The sequence below is a fragment of the Alosa sapidissima genome, chromosome 15 (genome assembly GCF_018492685.1).
Source record: "Alosa sapidissima isolate fAloSap1 chromosome 15, fAloSap1.pri, whole genome shotgun sequence".
Taxonomy (NCBI): Eukaryota; Metazoa; Chordata; class Actinopteri; order Clupeiformes; family Clupeidae; genus Alosa; species Alosa sapidissima.
Window position 1 is genome coordinate 16376395 of NC_055971.1, and position 21825 is coordinate 16398219.

General features: G+C 41.9%; 1 protein-coding gene across 1 annotated transcript; it reads right to left on the reverse strand.

Annotated features, from left to right (window-relative positions):
- Positions 1 to 1554: 1554 nt before the first annotated feature.
- Positions 1555 to 19972, reverse strand: si:ch211-11n16.2 (zinc finger FYVE domain-containing protein 1). Its single transcript, XM_042063465.1, has 11 exons — positions 19706 to 19972; positions 17978 to 18488; positions 12245 to 12462; positions 11547 to 11653; positions 10931 to 11039; positions 9477 to 9574; positions 9144 to 9261; positions 8625 to 8795; positions 7025 to 7229; positions 5918 to 6016; positions 1555 to 3162 (listed from the first exon to the last, which is right to left on the reverse strand). Exons 1-11 carry the CDS (start codon positions 19823 to 19825, stop codon positions 2930 to 2932), a joined length of 1989 nt encoding a protein of 662 aa, XP_041919399.1. The 5' UTR covers positions 19826 to 19972; the 3' UTR covers positions 1555 to 2929.
- Between the last annotated feature and the right edge of the window lie 1853 nt (positions 19973 to 21825).

Sequence of the window (21825 nt, forward strand, 5' to 3'; positions counted from 1 at the left end):
TGGATGTAATTGTATACGCACACAAGCACTGTACCTGAGTGTGCATGACAGAAAGTGTGAAAGAGAAGAGCAGTTTTTACACTTTTTGACTCGTTTTTTTATTCTATGCTGCATGATCATACTACCTTCGCTCTGCTTCTCTCTCCAACAATGTGGAGTCAATTTCATTGATTCATTTTTGGGTAGCTTCTTTCTTTTTTTGTGTAGTGTTCTCCCTGACATGATGCATAAACATTCCATTATTTATGAGTTCAGAATGTTCAGAACCACACATAACAAAACATTCACTGAAAATGAGCACTGAAAGTTTGGTTTCAGTGCAGACTACCAGTATGTACAGTTCAGTAGTGGAAAATCCCAATGGTATTGTGGTCTGTTAATAGCTGTAGTCAAAAAGGAGACTGCAGGTATATTACACACATGATCATAAATCACAGTGACACACAGAGAGAGACAGAGAGAGAGAAAGAGAGTGTGAAAAAGAGGGGCCATATTGCTCTTATATGTCCTTTTGTTTTAATTATTTAATTATTTTATCTTTGGATTTGGATATGTGCCTCTTTATTCATATTCCTAATGATTAATTTCTGAATCATTGTGTCAAGCACATCTTGCCATTGGTGAGCATACAAGGGCACAAAGAGAAGGCTTGGACTCCCTCTAGTGGTGAATACCAGTAACTATCCAGTTTGGATTTTTCTAAGCAATAGAAAAAAAAAAAAAAAAAGAGTAGGTCAGTGGGCCTTATCGTAATGACTAGCCTTCCAGTTTTCTGAATTACTATTATGAATTACCCCTAATTTATTACGTGGAGCCAGCTTCTCAATAGGCTGTTGTAAGTCTGGAATACATTTTGTCAAGTGACTTGAATTGTCTGTGTATCAAGAAATAATTTTCCAAATTACCAGGGAACATTATCCAGACAATCTCAGCTATGGAAATCATTTAATATTTTATTTCAACTATTCTGTTATTTTTCATAGTTATCCTTGAGCTGTAACCTGCATGGTTCCAAACAAGAGTTCATCCATACTGCCTGCAGTGAATAAACAATAAACCAAAGTTGAACAAAAGCATAGACTTGTCAGAATGGAAACTCAAAGCTCTGTTGAAGATTCCGTTTTAACAACTATTATTATTCTACACACTGCCAGGAAACCTGGATCTTCACCTTGAAATGCCCTTCAGTCAATACCAGCAATGCCAGCCAACCACAGCATAAACAGCACATGTGCCTCAATGGGATTGATAAAAAGCACATCTGCTTGTTTGAAATTCGTTTTTGACTTGATTGTGTTCTTTTCACAGTCCAGTGGTAGAGGACAGTAAAATCCCAAATTAAAACCTGGCTTCCAGAATTCCTTTGAGACAGCTAGTAGGAGCCAATACTCCTTTTGAAATGTCCGCTTCTGTGTCTGGCCCTCCAGCACTAATGGCCACTATGACACATCCGGTAGGGGTATCTCAAAAACGTCACTAGCCTACATGAACAGGACACATGACCCAGCCAAAAAAAAACCCATCACACACAAACTGTTGTTAGGGTGGACTCAAAAGGTTTATGATCATCTTTAATACTTATTACAAGAAAGCAGAAAAAACACAGATTGTCTGAGGAAGAACATCAATTATATACAATTTAAAAATCATAGCTTTGGTTAATAACTGTACAGTCTTGCATTTGCATATCCAGTTCCGGGGCATGTCTAAAGGACTAATATGACTGCTACATTTCCAGTGAGAGTGTAAGAGAGTCTATGATCTGAGAGGAAAAGAGAGATGGAGATACTGGGACACAGATGAAGCATTAAAAATGCTTTAAGGGACTTGCCTCTCCCTCAACAATCTCAGCTTTAACTCAATATAACTCAGCATTAGGAGCCGGGCACCCACGCTGCACTGTAGACCACAGCAAGCTCGCCACCTGCACCACGCAGCAGTCTCCTCTTGATTGTTATTGGCCATGTGAGTTCCACTAAGAGTACAAATTCATTACACAGCTGGTGAGATGAGAAAAAAAAAAGTGTTAATTTCGCCTGTCTCACTGGTAAACATTAACCCACTGGATATGATAAGGAACGGAGAGGTGCAGTGCGAAGACGACAACTATCGCCTTAGACCATCACTGGAATGTTAACTACACGGCATATGTACTAAACGCTTATTATTTGTCACGTCACCGGTCGCCCCAGCGGAACCGATTTTAGTGGCTGTTCTCTCCGCTGAGGACTGTATGACCTATGCAGCACGTTCCAGTGCCCAGGATTGCCTACAGAAAAAAAAAGTGCTCAGTGTATAGGGACAAAGTCCCGCGATAAGGTGAGGTGTAACTTGGCTCGGCAAAGTCCTTATGCTATCTGCAGATGTGCGGATGACAGCCCATCCCTGTCTTGTCACCTCCACCAGAGCTTCACTCAAAAGCAGCAAGTTCTAAACAAATTAAATCATACATAGTTTGCTCATTTCCCTGTCGAAAAAACAAAGTGTTTATACGACGATTAATGTGTTTCTCGTGTCTGCTTATTTGTTTAAAATGCTGCAGAATGGGTTAACTACATGTCCTGAATTCCACGTGGTCAGCGAGGCCTGAGATGAGTCACAGACGCAGGGCGAGAGGAGGGGTCACCTGAATCAGAAGGCTCTTGGCTGAGTGGATAGTGGTGGAGTTATTCCCTGATGCCAATGGTCATGCTGAGGACTTTACTACGCCCACCCCTACTGACAACGGCATCAGCTTTTTCATCAAGAAGAGTAAACAGAATGAACAGAGGAACAGACAGCCTTGGACAGCTCAGACTCCTTGGCAGGTATGTGTGTATGTGTGAGTGTGTTAGTGTGTTTGTGTGTGTGTGTGTGTGTGTGTGTGTGTGTGTATATGCGAGTCTATGTATATGAAATAGTGTCTGTCTAAGGCTTTCCCAGGTTTCCTCTACAGGCTGTCCTTCTGCCTGGCACAGTCGTCACACACCCGCACCGGATGGTCCCACCCACGAGAGGGCACTGGCCGGCTCTGGGCTGAGCAGCCGCCACACACGCCCTGCCCGCAGGCCCGGCAGTGATGCTTGGGGATGCTGGGCGTGAAGGCCTTGTGGCACTGGTGGCACTCGACGATCTCGTGATCGGGCACCCAGTAGTCAGGCCGTGCCACACCCTTTACAAAACCTGAGACGAGAGGAGGATGGAGAGAAGAGGGGGATGTTAGAAGAAGAGACAGTAAAGTCCTGTTTTACATTTACATTTATTAATTTAGCAGACGCTTTTTATCCAAAGGAACTTACATACTGTATGTCAATTAGAATGCATTTCCGAGGAATTGCATTCTAATTGACATACACATAAAGTGTGTGTGCTTGCTCAGGTGTGGTTCACCAACGGATGCAGTCAGTGAAATAGGGTGTGTTGAACTAGGCTCGATCCAAGGATTCCAACAGTACCTCATTTTACGACATCGGGCATACGGGTCAAAGGTTACGTGCATTAAAGGTTGTACCAGTGATAGCGGGGATACGTCACTTCTGTTGATGTTCAAACAAAACAGAGAGCTAGCTCGCTATTCCCTCCCCCTCCCTCCCGTGCAATTAAAACTCTCCTAAACGCGCATCTCATCGGTTATTGGTTGAAACACTTTATTTTGCCTTTGAGGGGTTGCCTTCCCTTGTTGGTAGCAATTGTTTTTGTGTACAGATCTCGAAGCCTAGGCTGCCTACAGAGACGCGTTTTTTTGACGGCCTGCTTATAGGGTTTGGGCCTTTTTTGGGCCTGAAATCGCTGATACAACCTTTAACACGTGTCCGAAACACCAAAATGCTAGTTGCAGTGCCCCCTAGAGGTCAGAGAGCACCAAATTGTATGTGTGTCCTCACGATGGAGTCCCGAGTCCATGCACCAAGTTTTCTTGTGATACAAGAAAGCGTCGCTGAGATAGCTTACATCCTGTTTGGCAGCTTTGCAGCTGACTTCGATTGACTGTGACGGGTGAACGCTTTCGAAAATCAAAAATCCTTCTGGAAACTTTTGTGAAGCTTGGTCTGAGGATCATGTACGTCAAGTTTCATGAAAATCTGACAAAATTTGTCACCTGTGAAAGTTTAGTTTCACTTTCTGTAAAATCCAATATGGCAGAAAAACGACAAGGGTCAGTGAAGCCATCTCTGCGAGCAACTTACACTGGTTTCGGCCCGACGTTTTATAGTTGGAATGGTGTCGATATCTCAAAAGCTCTAGCAGCAGAAGCTGGCCAAAAAAGTGGGCTGACAGGAATAAAAAAAATAAGATCTAAGGACCTAAGAAGAACAATAGTGTGCTGCTTTCAGCAAGAACACTAGTTATATTACAAGGGCCAATGTCCCTGGAGCAAATCGGGGTTAAGTGCTTTGCCGAAGGGCACAATGCTGGAATCTGGGAATTGAACCCACAACTTTTCTGGCTACTGCATGCTAGCCCAGCTCCTTACCACTACGTTCACACCGCCACCACTTTAAACAGGGTGTTTCTTGTGCATGCTGTTGTCTTGCACTGAGAAGAGCCCAATTGTTGATCCTCTTCTGCTCTAAATGTTCAAAAGCCAAATAATAAGCTGTGGTACTGTATGTTATATGTCCTAGCAAATAATGCTCTTTCAAAAAGATCAGGGGCCATATTCATAAAGCATTTCATCTTTTCACTAAGAGTATTCCCAAGTGGCACTAGAAGTTTCTAACCAACAGTTTTCTCGTAAGTCATATTTACAGAGCTGTTGAGGGAAATAAACTTTCACTGAGGAGTCCTATGCTCAGAGAGCGACTCAGTTGCTATGGCAAAGTGTAAAGCATCACACACAAGCTTACATTCAGTGACTGGTTCATGAGAGACAGGTCTTTACTGAGTGAATATGCATTCTCTTCACAGCCGACCGCATTGATAAGTAAGGAAATAAATAAATAAATAGAGACAAAGGCTTCACGTTAATTAATAGACATTATCTTTGCATGATGTTATGACGTTTTATTTATTATGTTTGTGTAGAGGAGTTTAATTTCATAATATATTTTTAGATTTCATTTAATTTTAGTACCCGAGTTAGTTGTTTCATTTGGTTAAAGATGTCAGTTGCATTTTCATTGAGATGGTATATCTTCTCTATATATTCTGTGTTCCACCACACTGTACTGTGCCATTACAGAAACAACCCTTTTCCCTTCTCTTTGCGTGTAACTCCACTACTAGGCTATTCCGTTCTCCCAGACTCCCAGAATTACTCTTCTAGTTCAAAAAATGCTGGGACTGGTGTGCCTATTATTTTGTTCTTAAATCGGCAAGTGCTTCTTTTAGCCTTAAAATGCTTATTTATAAATAACAGAAGAGGTAATATATTTACACCAACCAAAAGGGAAATGTGTTACATTTGTAATGACAAACCTATCTAGTCAATGCTTCATTTCTTGTACTTATTGCCATGGATACAGAACAAATGTATAATATAATTGACAGAAGTTCTCTGAATGTTTCATGCTGGCGTTACAAAAATGCCTGCCGGAAATCATTATATCTAGAGAGTGAAAAAAAAATGCTGACTCGTGAGCGCTCAGCAAGTACAATGAAAATATATTTCCCCCAATCTATCTCGTGGCTGGGGTGAACGCAGGGGGGTCTGTGCGATAGCAGCCAGCGTGCTGCTGACCAAATCAGTTCTCTGCACGTAATTACTGTCCGACTCAGCCCAGCTCACCGGTCCCCACTCCACGAGCCCACACAAACGCGGCGCAAAACCTTTCATCATGGCTTCCAAAAATAACTCCCTTTTTGGAAGCTGGCTTCTACTAGAGCCGTGATTTTGCCCCCAGACTCTCATATCGGTATGAGGCGGAGTGTAGCCCTGAGGGCCCTGTAAGCCTCTGAGGAGACTGTAGGAGGGTGTGTGTGGGTGGCGCATACTTACACAGGGGGTAGTCCACAGCGGTGGACACCATGTCCAGTGTTGACTGGGCCACCTCCGTCACTTTACGCGCCATTAGAGCGTGTGGCTCCAACTGGGCCGCTGCAAGAAAGGAGACGCGACTTCATGTTGATCCATCTAACCATACCGAACATGCTTTAGTTCTAAAAGTGAGATCTGACACACTGCATTTACCAATTACCAGTCAATGAGACATATCACTAGTGCTGTGAAATGCTGGAGAATGCTGCAGTTCAGACACTTATGACACTTTAAATGGAGGCCTAAAAACTTCTGAACGCCCCTCAATACTGGTAGCCATTTCTGAAAGCCAATTACAAGACCGCCACAAATTATACACTTGAGATTTTGAGATTTAAATAAGGGTAGGAGTGCACAAGTTTTCTTCTTGCTTCTCTACAGTGGGAGGTATTAGGTCACAACGACTTGTTCACAGGAAATAATGTTTCTAGGCAACCATAAATGACAGCCAATTAAAGCAGGACTTTACTGCTCTTCTCGACTAAACCTGAATTTGTTCACTAAACGTAGACATTCTCAAATGGTCCAGAGTGGGTTGACAGCTATAAGAGATGACGGAGGTTTTTAACATTGACATTGTCATAACTGGATTTCCCCATTTGAAGTGGGATCCTTCTATGCTAATATTTAACAGGGGTATGAGTCATGCTTGTCTTGCTGCTCTGAGAGCCTCAGCTAAAAGCTTCAGATAGAAGATGAAAATCACACAGAGAGATGGGAGAGAGATGGGAGAGAGAGAGAGAGAGAGAGAGAGAGAGAGAGAGAGAGAGAGAGAGAGAGAGGCAGGGGCAATGACCAGACATAAGGAAGACAAAGCACAATTCAAGGAACATTATGTCCATGTTGAATTTGATTCTTTCCATTAAAATCTACATTCTGACTGTTTTCTGAATACTTGAAAACACTTTCCCAACACACCCTTGCTTACACTGGAAGCAATGGCTTCCCTTGTGATGCCCATGACTAACAAACAATCTGACTGCTAATTTAGCACTCCGCACCATGCCCAGTATGCTTTGCTCAGTGTGCCAGGCGACGGGCTAGGATGGGATGGTCTGAGCTGTTTACCTTGGTTGGTGGTGATGGTGGTGGTGGTGTTGGGGCCTCCCTGGCGGTAGCAGGCATCGCAGACGCGCACGGGCCCGCTGCCCCAGCCGCGCTCCGGTACAGGCATGGAGCGGGACGAGCAGGCTTGGCAGAAGCCCTCGCCACATGCACGACAGTGGTGCTTCCGTTCCAGCTCCTCAAAGGGCTTCTCACAGGCACGGCACGCCTGATACAGACACAGACAGACAGCAAGAAAGAGAGAGAGAGAGAGAGAGAGAGAGAGAGAGAGGGAGGGAGGGAGGAGAGAGAGAGAGGGAGGGAGGGAGGGAGGAGAGAGAGAGAGAGAGAGAGAGAGAGAGAGAAACAAAGAAATAAAGATGACATGATACAAGGAGTTATGAAAATAGTAGGATGGGTCGAAGAAGAGAAAAACATGGACGATTAAGAGAAAAAAAAATGAATGGATGAAGAGAAAGAGAGAGGGAGAAAGACAGGATGTTGGTGGAACAGAGGAAGAGAAGTAAAGATCGAGAAAAGGGTGTAAGTGTAGAGACAAACAGAGGAAGAAAACCAGAGAGGGTAATGACAACCTGTATCCATGGTGATAACGCCAAGGCTAGCACAGCTGGCTGCTTTTGGAAAATGAATTGTAATGATAAATAGTTGAAAAAAGAGGCACTTCAGCAATAAAAGATGAGTCACACAATGTTCAAGTAAAGAGTACAGACTGTCATTTCTGTCTTGTTCCAAATCAACAGGAACACTGAAGAGTCCCTGTTGAGGATTTCATACTGTGGGATGTCAGAAAATGTCCTTTTGTCCTTGAGAAAGTAATTACTTGCACATCATCGATTTTCACATACCTTTCACACAGCCAGCTTTGTTGGCAAGAATCTGTTCATGAGTGAAAATGCAATGCAACACAACACAATATAGCAAAGATAAATGCCCACGCATGATATACTAGTACTGCATGATGCAAGTACTGCATGATGTAAGCTTGATTTATGCTTCTGTGTAGAATCAACGGCGTAGCCCCAGAGAGACCTCTGCGTTGCCATGTATCCCCTCCAAGCCCTGTGCTGTCGCTTGATGCGCACCTCCAAAAAACTGTCATTTTGCGTCAAGGCGACATAGACCACAAAGGCTGTAATTGGTCAACTCAGCCTGTGTGTTTATAGCCATTGTGCTCCAGTAGTCTACTGTGGGTAGTAGCAACATGCTAGTTCGCTGAAAGAAGCTATGCAAATAAACTCAGACATATTTTTGGTTACAATGATGGGGTCATCCGATTGTATGGTGTCTCTTTGTCAGGAATGTTTCGAAATCAGCACTGCACCAGCAAGCAGTACTTTGTTCGCTTGCTAACATAACATAAACTGGCTGGCAGACACCTCGCAAATAACCTCAGACTCATTTTCTGGTTACAATAACTAGGTTATTGAAATATACTGTGTCTACTTCTCAATAACCTTTACAAAATCTAAGCAAGAAAAAACAGACACAGACGCAGACATGGGAGACGCAGAACAGAAAAAGGTTCACGACGGCTTAGAGGCAACAGCATAGTCACTGTGTGGACTCGCAGAATTAGAAATCTAGCTTAATGAGGGTGCCTCACCATGATTTCTGCATTGGGCCTCCAGTAAGGCGGCGCCACCTGGTCTGTGAGCCAGGACGTGATGGCCTTGGTGGGTCCGGTGCTGTACTCGGACACTGACTGGATGACGAAGTTCATGCCGTCCAGGACCCGCTGGGCTGCATTCTGATGGTCGGTGGGGAACAGCTCTGACTGGAAGGGAGAGAGGGAAACATCCAGCAGGAGTACTTCACTCATAGCAGACATGATGTACACAGTCTGGCAAAGAAATGGCTGACACGCTATTGCCTTACGATGTCTCTGGAGAAGCTCAGCAACATTTGACAACAAAACTGTGCAACATTGACAATGAAAAATTATTTGAAAATGCACTACCTGCATCAAGTCAATGGTGACCATAGAGTACAAGTTTTGTAGAGTAACTCTTCAACTGGAACATCATCATATAGAATAGCTGTCTAGTAGCAACACTGTGTCTAGTAGCAACACTGGGAATTGATTACGTAAGGAATCAGACTGTGTGTGGATGGGTGGTCTCACCCCAGGCCAGACGTGCTTGACTTCGGTTCGGACCACACTGCCCTCAGGGTCCTGGTTCCCCATCCAGTACTGCCGACTGCGGTAGATGATGCCACAGGTGGGACACTCGAGTACATACCTGAGAAAAGGCAGTGTTTAATTATACATATCGTAGAAGTCATTGTACGGATCATGTGTAAAACATATGTTTCTGATCTACTTATTCTTCTATCAAATAGCATGTTTGGATATGGATTAAAACTTAATCAAACTTACAGTATGTGTGTGTGTTTGTGTTTGTGTGTGTGTGTGTGTGTGTGTGTGTGTGTGTGTGTGTGTGTGTAGCTCACTTACCCTGACCAGGCATATTTGGCTAGGCCAAACCAGGGGTTGTCGGTTGAGGCTGAGGTCTTGGGTATCACAATCATCTCCCGACCTCCCTCATAGCACCTCTGGGAGCAGAGCAGAGGTCACAAGAAAAACATAAACATGAGAAGGAACGCTTCATATTACCTGAGAAACAATAAATAAAATAAACAACACCAAAGCAGATTGTGTTAAAAGCAAGCATTACTAAACTGTTACCCAAAGCCCTAACTCTAGTGAAAAAGTATTTCCCACAGACATGAGGGTATCTTGGAGGTGTAAGAATAAGGTATGAGCTACACCAGGCACGCAACTGAAGCGTTCCGTTCACGTAGCGTCTGCTATAACAATTAGCTCCCACTATAATCAATGGAAGTAGCTACACTAGACGTGATAGCAGCGTGTACGTTAGAAAAAAATAGACCAGTCTTTTAAAATGAATTTTTCGCGTCGCGAACTGAACGCCTTCAGTTACGCGCCTGGTGTAGCTCATACCTAAATCCTAAAAGCCACCAGAACATGTATGCACTACTCTTATAAAGTTATTTCATTCATTTTCAATTAATGTGCTCTGATTTCATTTGCTTTGATTATCTGATAAGGCTCGAATGAAGGCCATAGTGATGCACTTTACACCTTCAGAATGTCACTCAGCCTCCTCCTCTACACTGATCTGATTAACCACTGATAGCCTGCCAAAGCAAATGAATGGACCCGTTTGTTTTCCTTCTGCAGTCCTGGCAGCCATCTCAGGAGGCTTGTATAAGCACCTTCCAGTTAACAACTTAGTGGGAACAAGCACACAAGACTGCTGTTCCTCCCTCTGAATTATTTCTTGTGTTGCCAAACACCTGCGATAATGTTTACGCTTTGCCACCACCACACAGATCACATGGCACATATGCAGTGACAAACATGGAACACAGAATGACTACAATGACTCATCCAAGACAGCAGTAGTCCAAAAGTGAAATATGGGAATCTGACTGCAGAGCATGAGTCACCCCACTTAAATCTTACATAGCTTTTACTTTTAACATCAAAACTAAATATAAATAGCATTTTGCTACCCACTGGACCTAATTACTGACTATTGGACTGGTTATGGTGAATTTTCCAGGTCTGGTAAATATCTGGATTCGCTGCACTGAAAGTTTCAATGTATAAAGATATGAAATACTATAGTTGAGAGTAATTTTACAAGTGCTATCATATTGTAATCAGCAATCTTGTTATTGTTAACAGATATGAAATTGTTTCAGTAAGACCACCACAGACACAGCTGGTCCTGAAATTTGTGCTGTAATAGTTTGTCTTGGTGAGTTATTACTTTGCAAACAAGCAGCTTGTAACTCATTTACATTATTTCACTGAAACCCCATCTTAGAAGCAGTTGGACGGTACACTTTGTGGGTAATAGCCTATTTTAAAGTGGTTATTACCTTACAAATGAGGACCTTGTTGTTGTACTGATGAGCATACTGGCACAAGCCATCAGCTCTGTGGTGTACACCGTCCTTCTGGTGGTTCATGCCATTCTTGCACCGCACACTAGGAATGTGACAAAACAACACACCATATTCAGGTGTCTACTAATCTTTATGCAACATTCATCTATACAGCCATCTGAAATTGTCAGTTCACTCCCAAACGCTGGAGGAAAACAGATGCCTATAAAAAGTATCAATGTTATAAGGTTTGTGATCATATTTCCTGTCAGAGAGAACAAACAAAGAAAAAAAAAAAGTATCAATGTTATAAGTTTTTTGATCATATTTCCTGTCAGAGAGAACAAACAAAGAAAAAAAAACTACTGCGAAATGAGGGCATTGTCATAGTTTAGTCTGAGTTAATGTTTCTAATCACCCAAATAATCTCCAGAGATATCCTCAATGTGCTCGATCTAATTTCACAAACTCTTACAGACTGCTCACAACTAACTGCAGTCCTCTATAAGCCAAAGTGGTCATTCTTCCTCAGATGCTCACTCCATTCATTTTGATCAAATAGTGCCATCTCAACTAAGAACAGCGAATTGATCTCTTCCAGGGCACTCACTTGCAGCTGAGGCAAACTGATGGGCAGGTGAAGTACTCATCCGGGAAGAAGGAGTAGACGCTGACCCTCTCATCAGAAATGTCCCCACAGAACCTCTCACTCAGGGCCTAAGACAAGAGGGGACAAAGAAAAAGAAGAGAGGCAAGGATGAGGACAGTCTGGAGATCATCTTCATATAATGTACACTCTGACGGGCCTCTATGGTTTACACTATGAGTGCACACTGAAAATTGGTAACACTTTACTTGACAGTATCGACATAAGAGTGACAAGACACTGTCATGAACACATGCCACTGTCATGACACATGAACTCTAACCCTGATCCTAATCCTAATACTAACCCTAACCCTAGCCCTAACCCTAAACCTAACTTGTTATGACAAAAACCGAATGTTTATGACTTGTTTATGACACATTTATGACAGTGTCATGTCACTCTTATGTCGATACTGTCAAGTAAAGTGTAACCAAAATTAAACTACAACCAGCTCAACGACCAGAGATATTAACTGACCCACACACTAATAACTATAAGTGTGCTTACACTTCTGCTATTACTATATAGACTATTCTACTATACGGAAGACCTTCAGAGATACCTATAAAGTATAAATATGCCCACACATACAGGCACACAAATGCAGTCCTAGCAGTCCTAGTGCACTCGCACACATACACATGCACACATACACTTACCTGCAGCGCACTGAAGACAATACTAGGTGCGCGTGGGGCGCGGGTAGCCATGTTCTTCACCTGGTGCCTGACAGCTTGCAGGAGCTGGGAGTAGTCTGTAGGGGGCGTGATGGTCTGAGTGCCCACATACTGGAACGAGCTGAAGGCTTCAGTGGTCAGGTTGAGGTCATGGAAGCGCTTCTGCAGTAGCGTGTCAGCCTGGCCTGGACATGAGCTATCTGTGAGGGACATGTTGGGGAAACAGCTCTCAGATCCTGTGATAAAGATACTGATCACTATGATAAGTATACTTTGCTTACTTAATTAAAGAATAAAGTAGAGAGAGACTCTTGGGGATCACCAGGAGCCTGCCCAAGGCCAGCAGTGGCGTGGTGCCATATGGAAGCGTGAATGAGTCAGCCAAAAAATAAAACACATCCAGAAAGTGGTGTATTCTCAGTTTTTAACTAAATAGACTGGGTGGCTGAAACCTGATGTGCATGCCAGCTATTCACTTCATTATATAACAACAAAAAGTAGATGGGAGTGGAGGAAAGTAGAGGAAATACACATTGCTGTCTCGAAGGCCAGGGTTGCATTCCAGTTCTATGGTTCACTTCCCCTCCCCTTAGGTGTACATCAACATTCCATCCCACAGGTAAAAATATGGCCATGGGGTTGGTGAGCTCACTGGAGATATCCACTTTTGTATTATACCCAACCCCTTAGGTCAAACTGAAGTTTTAAAGGCTGTTCTTCTTGACTGGAATGGCCTGCTAACTGTACTAATTGCTGATCCACACACCAGAAAGCACCCATTCACAGTGAGCTTGTTTACATGCACACTAATAATCTCATCATTATCTTATTTCTGGAATTATTAAATTATTCAAGTGGTCATGTAAACGGCATAATGTGATATGCTTTATCAGAGAATGGCCATTATCTGATGAGAAATCACACCTAGATTTTTTCCCAATAATCTGATTTCATCATGTATACCGTTAGTCAGATTTATTTAGGCTAGTTCTTTTATATCTGCGCATGTGTAAAAACCGTAGAAAACGAATGTGATGTAGTCAAAAGTAACGCGAGCAGCGACTAGACAACAACAAACATGGTGTGGAGCAGCAATAAATCCACAAGCAATAGTCACTTCTGGAGCGAAAAGGAAACCAATGTTATGCTTAACGAGATGAAAAGCCTTAATATACTCCATTTCCTAATCGGAATAAAAATAGACATGGGGACACACTTCGAAAGGTGTCGGCAAAAAAGGCGGAGGCAGGCTTCAGAAGAAGTGTGAAACAATTACGCACTTGAAAACTAGACTGCATTTCCGGCGGGAACTGCGAAAGTGTGCTTGCCCTGGTCCGGTCACCAACGTGAGCAGACAGTGACATACGCTATGCTGAACCTGGCTTGATCCAAGCATTCTAACAGTGCCTTTCAGTGTTGGAGCAGTAGCAATACCTCAAAAGCTCTATTCAACTATTGCCTTGCGGGGTGAATGCGGTTCGTTGGATTTTACCTGTGGCCTGCCTTCGATTTTAGCTTCTATGACTAAAATCAAATCAATAAAATAAAACAACAGCAGTGATTGGCTGCAAAAATAAATAATGTCACGCGTCTTGCACCTCTCAAACTGGGCTATCAGGTAACCTAGAGAAAAAATTGAAATTATGAAATATGACTAAGGCATTAAAATGCTGCTTGTTTGTCAGGATACTTTTTCACTGATTTATTTTAATATATTCCATCCCCTAATTCTGTTTTACTGGTTTATTTGACAAATAATCTATATGGATTTGCTCTATAAAGACCTTATGTCTGTTTGGGATTGTTTTGAGAGCCTATTGATGTATCTCAGAATAAAGGAATGTCCACAACATTAGTGATGTTTTTTGTGTGTGTGTGAATGTATTTTACTTAACTCATTGAATGTAGCTGGATACTCATGAACGCATGTCTCTAATAGCCACAATAGGAGTAATTTTAGCAACACCGTATTTTGTGTGGCCCATAACGACCCAGTGGATCATGAAAGCTTGATTAAAATCTTGATAAGATTAAAATGTACCAACAGCTTGCTTGTTGGTACATTTTAATCTTATTCAGATTGCCACTTATCTGAGATGTAAGAGTTCAGTATAGGTTTAAGGTCTGGGGCAGGGATTTGACATTCTGTGACTTCTTCATTGAGGGCTTGCTTAGCAGCACTGTCCGCTTTCTCATTTCCCCTCAGACCAACATGGCCTGGGACCCAGCAAAAAACTACACTCAAGTTCTGGTTCTTTAGACGTTCTAGTTGATCAAGCTCAGCTTTGGTTGTACTTTTTGCGTGACATTAAAGCCTACTGGAAAGATTTTTAATTGCAATTTAATTGAATGCAATTTACTTTTACGATTAAATAAAATGAATTTATCCCTCTCACCAATATTTATTTACAAATGTACATAGGCCTACTGTAATTACATTTATACATAGTTATTCTACTGATCTTTATACTATTCATCCTGCACATAGACTTATTCTTACTACTCTTAAAATGTTGTTTCTGCACTGCAATGACACTGTTTCCACACTGCACATAGCTGTATGTTATGTACATATCTGTTATATATTTGTCATATTGAATATCCATATTTATTCTGTTTTATTATATTCTGTTAATACACTGCATATGTCTATATTATTATTTCTACTATTATAATGTTACTGCTACATCTACATACATTATTCTACTTATTGTATGAGATAACTGCTAATACACTGCACATATTTATATTTAATTCATATTACTCTAAACCACCTTCTGTAAATCAACTGTATACTACATTGCACTATATTTCTTGACCTGTCTCTGTATATTTCATCACCTTTCTATACTTTGCATCACATTGCATGCATACTGTAGCTACATGAATCACAGCTAAGATCCTTGGTTGCTATGAAGGCCAGTCGTTCTAAATGGATGGTTGCTATGGCCAAAGGCCAGTTATCTCTGCCGTTGTCAAGCGGGCATATCCTAACTTTATCTTACCGGTATTTTAAACATCTCTATTTTACTTAGCCTACTTCCATACAGTGAGTCCCATTAAGAAGTGGCCACTTCATTCGCGCTTACCGTGATTCACGCAGCAACATTATTAAATTAATCTGTCACCATATGCCTATGCCAACGTTTGCAAAGAGGAGAATCTTTCAATTTGATTCACAATGAAACGTTATATTTAATGTACATGTAAACAATGAGTAGGCTAGTTTTGGTTGTTGTTGTTGGTGTTACTGCATCCCTTAGTTATGCCTACAATGCAAAACTGTTCCCTTGTGATTGTTAGACGCATTTCAAAACATCGCGACGTGAAATGCCACCACAAAACATTGTTTGTGAATCGGTCTTATTAGGAGTCCTCGCTTAAGCTGTCACAGACTCAGGCGCTACTTTTAGGGCTGAAATGCTTCCTGAATTACTCTTAGTAAAAAAAAAATAGGAGTCCTAAAGTTACGAGCGACGAAGTTACGAGTACAAGCATCTCAAATCAAATGACCATGGCATTACGCTAAGCAAAATAAATCCCATAACGTTACAGCAACATCTCCTCCCTATGACATAGCTAGCTAGCTTCTAGCCACACATGAAATAAATGGATGATGTTAAATCTCCGCTTAGCATTCTAATAACAGAAGGGGCACATTTATGTGGACCACTACAACATGACTCATTATGTCTGTAACTCTATAAAACACTTACTTTCATAAAGGAAGCACACCATCCAGCACATACACATGGAAACCGATATTTTAGGTACTTGGCCACGAACTCAAAACGTGTCTCTCTGAAGCTCTGTTCTAGAATCTTTGCTCTGAACACTGTTGCTAGGCAACATCAAATAAACAAAATGATAGTCTTTTCAAGGTATTAAAAGCAGAGAGGGTTAAAGCGGAACTAGTAATCAAGGATCTTTGTTAAAAGTGTACGTGTGATTATGAAAGGGATATGTGTGGTTTGCAATTAGAATAAACAAGAAATAACATTTCCAATAATATCCCATGATAAATTACATAATATTTGCACCTTCCTTACTTGTGAAGCTCACGCCATATTTCAAGTACACTAGTGAAATGCAATACAACTTTGCCACCTAGCGTTCAGATGTAGGCTATTTAACATTAACGTGACATTGCTTGCTTATTCTTTCGTCAACTCCATGCTTTTAGGAAAACAATCTTTTTATCATAGTTCCCTCTTCAATGAGTGATTACCAGCTCGTTTTTGTAACAGAGATAGCTGTTTATTGTCCCTAGGTTTACAGAAACACCTATTCATATTAATAGGTATAGCCTATGGAGTGCTGCCGACCACTGTTCATTACGGCCTAGAATGCCTTTACAACAAAACAACACAGTAAAACCTAAATGCCCGTAAACATATGCATTTGCATACTTGTAACATTTTTAATAATACTCTCCCATCATGATATTTAACAATAATGAAAATTTTAATTTGAATACCGTGGATGTGAAAATAACTGTACTACGTCAGCAATAAATAGCTAAAGTTCTCCTTACCATTTCAGTTCGTAACTCCATACTATCCCATGGCAGAGCAAGGATTTCATGATTGGGCAAGGTTGCCCGGAGACATTGTGCATACTTAGAAGGCATTGTGATAGATGTACCAGAACAACTGCAAATGTGGAAGGTGATAGTTACCAAATACGGGTGGGTGGTTTGCCAAATGCTGGAACCTTTTGTAATGTTTTCTTTTTTTTTTAGCTTATGCACCCTCACATTGGAGTCCCGAGTTCAAACACAAAATTTGGTATCGATATGTGACAGTGTTCCTGGGATATGGACGACTTCCTGTTTCGGAGCTTCGCCGCCGATTTCGTTTGGCTGTGACGGGCAAACACTTTCGAAAATCAAAAATCCTTCTGGTAACTTTTGTGAGGCTTGGTCCAAGGATAATGTATGTCAAGTTTCGTGGCGTTCGGACCAAATTTGTGACCTGTGAAAATTTAGTTTCGCTTTCTGTTCAATACAATATGGCGGACGAACGACACGCCCACCTGACGTCATCTTCGCGACCAACTTAGACCGGTACTGACCGGACGTTTTAAAGTTGGAACGGTGTCTCTGTCTCAAAGGGCCTAGGTGCTAGAGCTGACAAAACATTAGGGAGACGGGAATAATAATAAAACTTAAGAAGAACAATAAGTGTGCTGCTTTGCAAGCACACTTAATAACAGGAAGTTTGAGTTTTACATCACATACTTTGAAAGAAATCCGACTAATGGACGGAATCATGTAAACTAGGTTTTTCTGATTACCGCATTACTGAAGTGCATGTAAACACGCGAGATCAGATTATTACCATTATTTCATTATTCCCAGTTATCTGATTATTATGGTCATGTATGGTCTCACTGTTTAGTGGCACCGTTTACAGGTACCGTCTTAGCTCTCTGTTGTGCAGATCATCTCTGATTCTTTTGGATACTGATTTGATCTGCTGAACAGATTAAAATGGGTTTGATGTACCGGTTAATGCATTAGAACATTTCTATGTGTGTTAGGGGAGAGACACGTTGGGCATCATCTACTAAACTCTTAGCGGAGCATGTTAGCAAGTGGTAAACATATGGATGGGCACAATGATAAGACATGCATCTGCATACATGCGCAAAGGTAATCTGAGGTCAGTTTGAGTGTCTCGAGTGTGTTCATGTGTGCTGTGCCCACGCCCTTACCCTGTCCCAGCAGCTGTGTGCGTGACGTCTCCTGGAACACCATCACGGCAGGCCCCAGGCTGGAGAGGGGCACGTCCAGGCCGCAGCGGCTGGAGAGGGCGCGCAGCTGCGGGGTGAAGTACCGCAGGTAGGCAGCAGAGGCGCTCCCCAGGAACTGGAACATGTCGTTGTGCAGCCGCTCGGCCCGTGTCCGGTACACCACAATGTCCGACACGGCCAGCACCTTCAGCAGCAGCCGCATTCGGCGGTTCTGGTGGGTGGTGGCGCCGAGGAGGCCCTCGGTATCCAGGACGACCAGGCCCAGACTGGGCTCGAAGGCAGCCCACACACCGACCGTGCAGGTGGTGGGGGAGGGCGAGGTGGCGAACACCTCCTCTCCGTCAAAAAGCACATGGTTGAGTGTGTGGGATTTGCCATCACCGGTGTTGCCAAAGATGGACAAGACCTTGACGCCAAGGGTGCTGTCACTGTCAAAGCCCAGCTTCTGTAGGAAATGCTCGACATCACGAACCTGAGAGGGGAGAGAGGAGGGTGCAGGAGAGCGTGTAGAAAAAGGTTAAGCCAAAGTCGAGTTCTTAAGAGTTCTTGAGGGGTTCTTGAGTTCTACCTGATGTGAAGATTTCTGGAGTGAGTGCCCTGCCTCACCGCTTTGTTTTGTGTAGCAAGACAATAAGGTGGGCATTCTGTACCATGGCAGTAAACCAATCAGATTGCTTAAAAGAAGTTACACCAGAACAGGAAGGAGTGTTTTAAGTGACCCACCACAAAGATCTTCTAGATCCGTCTCTGACCACCACAAATACACTTTACTTCATTGTATAATTTCTGAAGTTATGTAGGTACGTTATATGTTACGTTGGAGTTACTCGCGCAGCAATAACACACGGAACTCCTGACAATAATTGATAACAATACAGGTGATCAGAGTTCACAGGTGACAAACCATGACTCATAAGCTTGGAGAGGCATGTGACTGTCCAAGGAAGCCATCAGAGTAAACCGAACACCAGGGGCGCTCCCATATACTACTTCAAGGTACTTTCCGTCCGGGTAGAGTTGAGGAAATATGGAAGCTATATACAAAGCTAGCCAGCAACACCAGAAGCTGGATCGGAAGTTACTTTACAACAGGGTGACAGTTACTAACAACTGTGTGACAGCGATTTGTCGTTGTGATTCTAAACAACTGCAACTGGCCTGTCTTGCAAGCTAACGAAGAATAGCTAACATTGACCCAACAAGCTAACAGTGTGGGGACCACCCTCTCAGATTCCACCAACACTGTTTAGGTGGCAAGTATAATGCTGCTTATAACTAGACAGTGCACATTTGGCCGAGCTGTTGATAAATTAATTCATACCGCTAAGGCATTTCAACATATTATTTTGGTTGTACGGGTGTCGAAGAGATGAGTGACAGCTTCTAGCTTGTCAGCTAATTAGCTAACTTACATCACATCCTCAAACCTAAGAAAAACAACAAGACTGATATACAATGCTAGCTATATTAAGCTAACACGTGTGCAACCCCATAATAACAACTCCCGGTTAAAGGTAACTTGCATGACTCAGCAACAATATACACCAAATTGTATGAGGATGTTTTCGTTGACTGGTTATTAGGCTACCTCTTTCCAAACAAACACATTTTAAACGCTAATTAATGTTGCGACAGTCAACTTAAAACGTAACTGAGCTTGCGTTAGCTAGGATAAGTTAGCTAACTTGCCTGTAAGTTTTCATTTTCGTCAACCAAAAGGAAACTCCTCTCGCTACCATTCTCTTCAATTCCTTTATGGTGACTCGTAAGAGATATTTCCTCCATTTCTTTCAGTAGCATCTCAGACATATTTGGACATGCCACTTAGTACCATCACTAGATAGAAGGCTGACCCTCTTTTGTTGATAAAGAAGCTGGCTAGCACGCTAACTTCACAGACAACAACAAACGAATTTTGCATGTACACTTCCCCTCTCCCATGGCAGTGGTTGTGACGGGTTGTGACAGTTCACTTACGTCAGCCGAAAGGCAGATAGACCTGCGTAGTTGCAACAAGGTGGCAAAATGCAAAGACCTGGAAACTTTCATAACATTGTAGCAACATAGTAGCCGACCAAAATGTTATTATTAATAAAGATTGGCTACGTTGTAATGCTTTGCCTACTGGCTTAGAGGCCATGTTAGTTGGTTGGTACCTAGGTAGCCTACGAATTAATGTAAAACATTTAAAACATTCCTATTTGATACCGTTATAAATATGCCAGAGGCTATGCCTGAGTCTGTAGGTGGGCCACTCTTAGCTCTTTAAAGATTTGTTTAAAAGATTTGTAAAACAATGCAAGGCTAATATGATTTTTTTGTTTGTTTCTTTGTAGAATGTATCATCTCTCTCTTTCTCTCTCTCTCTCTCTCTGTGTGTGTGTGTGTGTGTGTGTGTGCTTTCAAAATGTATAGTCAGATGATGATCATGCATAAAGTGTTGTGGCCCACAGAAAGAAACAGCTCAATCCTGCTGTCAAACTGTCTTAATTATCAAGTAGGCCTATGCTAGCCAGAGGCTTGATATTAGCAGAAGGTGTAAGCATGATCCACATGAATAAATTATTTTTACTTTTTTTTTTTAAAGAAAAATTCAGATACAGGGCCCACCTTTACTTTCTGTGTCCATGACAGAGAAGCACAGGCATGATGTAGGCCCTAGCCTAATTATTCCCATATTTTGAAATAAGAACATAAATGAAAAGGTTAAAAGGGGTGCAGCTTTTGTATTAGGGCACAGTTCTTCAAAGATCAACAGGGTATGCTGTATTCCATGGAGCTTGCTAATGTTCATTAAATATTTGTTAGCAGAGATCTATAAATATCACATGTCACAGAGAAGCAGGGAAGTGGCGCCATTGCAGTTAAACTGAGATGATGGATTGAAATTCCCTCTTTGGCTGAACCCATTCTACCAGAAATGCTCACAGCAGCTTGAAATAATCTGAAATCTCGTGTGAATTAATGCCTTTAATGAAAAATAACTTATTTGAGTCAAACCTACACCATAACTTAATGGGAAGTACATTCACATTTTCTTTCTCTGCTTTCTACCACTCACAAACGGCAGCATGAAGTGCTGGATAATACCTTTGTACCTTTGGTGTGACTAAAAAAGAAAGATAGCTTTATCAATACAGGATGCAGCTTTGTGGTGTTGATTAGGCCTAAGGGTGTTTCGGGTATTTTATCACATTCCTTTGAAAGCATTTCATGTGTGAAAAGCTTATTCGACCTGGGGTAATCGTATTAACTGCAAACATTTCTTCAACAGAATAATCACTGGAACATAATGAAGTGGGAATGCAATGCAGGTGGTCTAAAATGGATAGTTTTGAGCAGAGACAGTTAATTTAGTATAGCATTGTGGTCAATGTTTTCATACTGAGAGCCCATGCTGTGGTCAAAAAGTTGCATTTGGTCAATGGTATTGTGGCCAAATCTGCTAGAAGAATGTGTCCTCCTGTTTGCCTTTCTGAGACAAAGCAATCAAATGTTCAGCAGATACTGTAATAAATCTTAAAACTTACTGTTTACATGTAACTTCAGCAAGATTCAGTGAGGACCTCTTTTTATAATCTGCCTACACGCATTATAGAGTTTTAGTCTAAAATTAGGAAGCTACCCATTTACAAATCTCTCAAACAACAGCCTATTCAGTACTGAGTTTTGCTATAATCTGGCATCATATAGAGATGTCATGCTGAGAAGGATTTTATTACATTCACTGGGTGTTTTGACCCAGACTATAGAAGTAAATAGCAAAGATTCCGCTCTAAATATTCTTTGCTAAATACAACCTGGATGAC

Excerpts from the sequence above, each read along its gene's own strand:
- si:ch211-11n16.2 (XM_042063465.1), bottom strand. The coding sequence starts at position 19,825 with ATGTCTGAGATGCTACTGAAAGAAATGGAGGAAATATCTCTTACGAGT. Across the intron at positions 11,040-11,546 it reads TCAGTTTGCCTCAGCTGCAA|TGTGCGGTGCAAGAATGGCA; the intron begins GTGAGTGCCCTG and ends TCACATTCCTAG. Across the intron at positions 3,163-5,917 it reads CGCTGTGGACTACCCCCTGT|GTTTTGTAAAGGGTGTGGCA; the intron begins GTAAGTATGCGC and ends CTCTCGTCTCAG.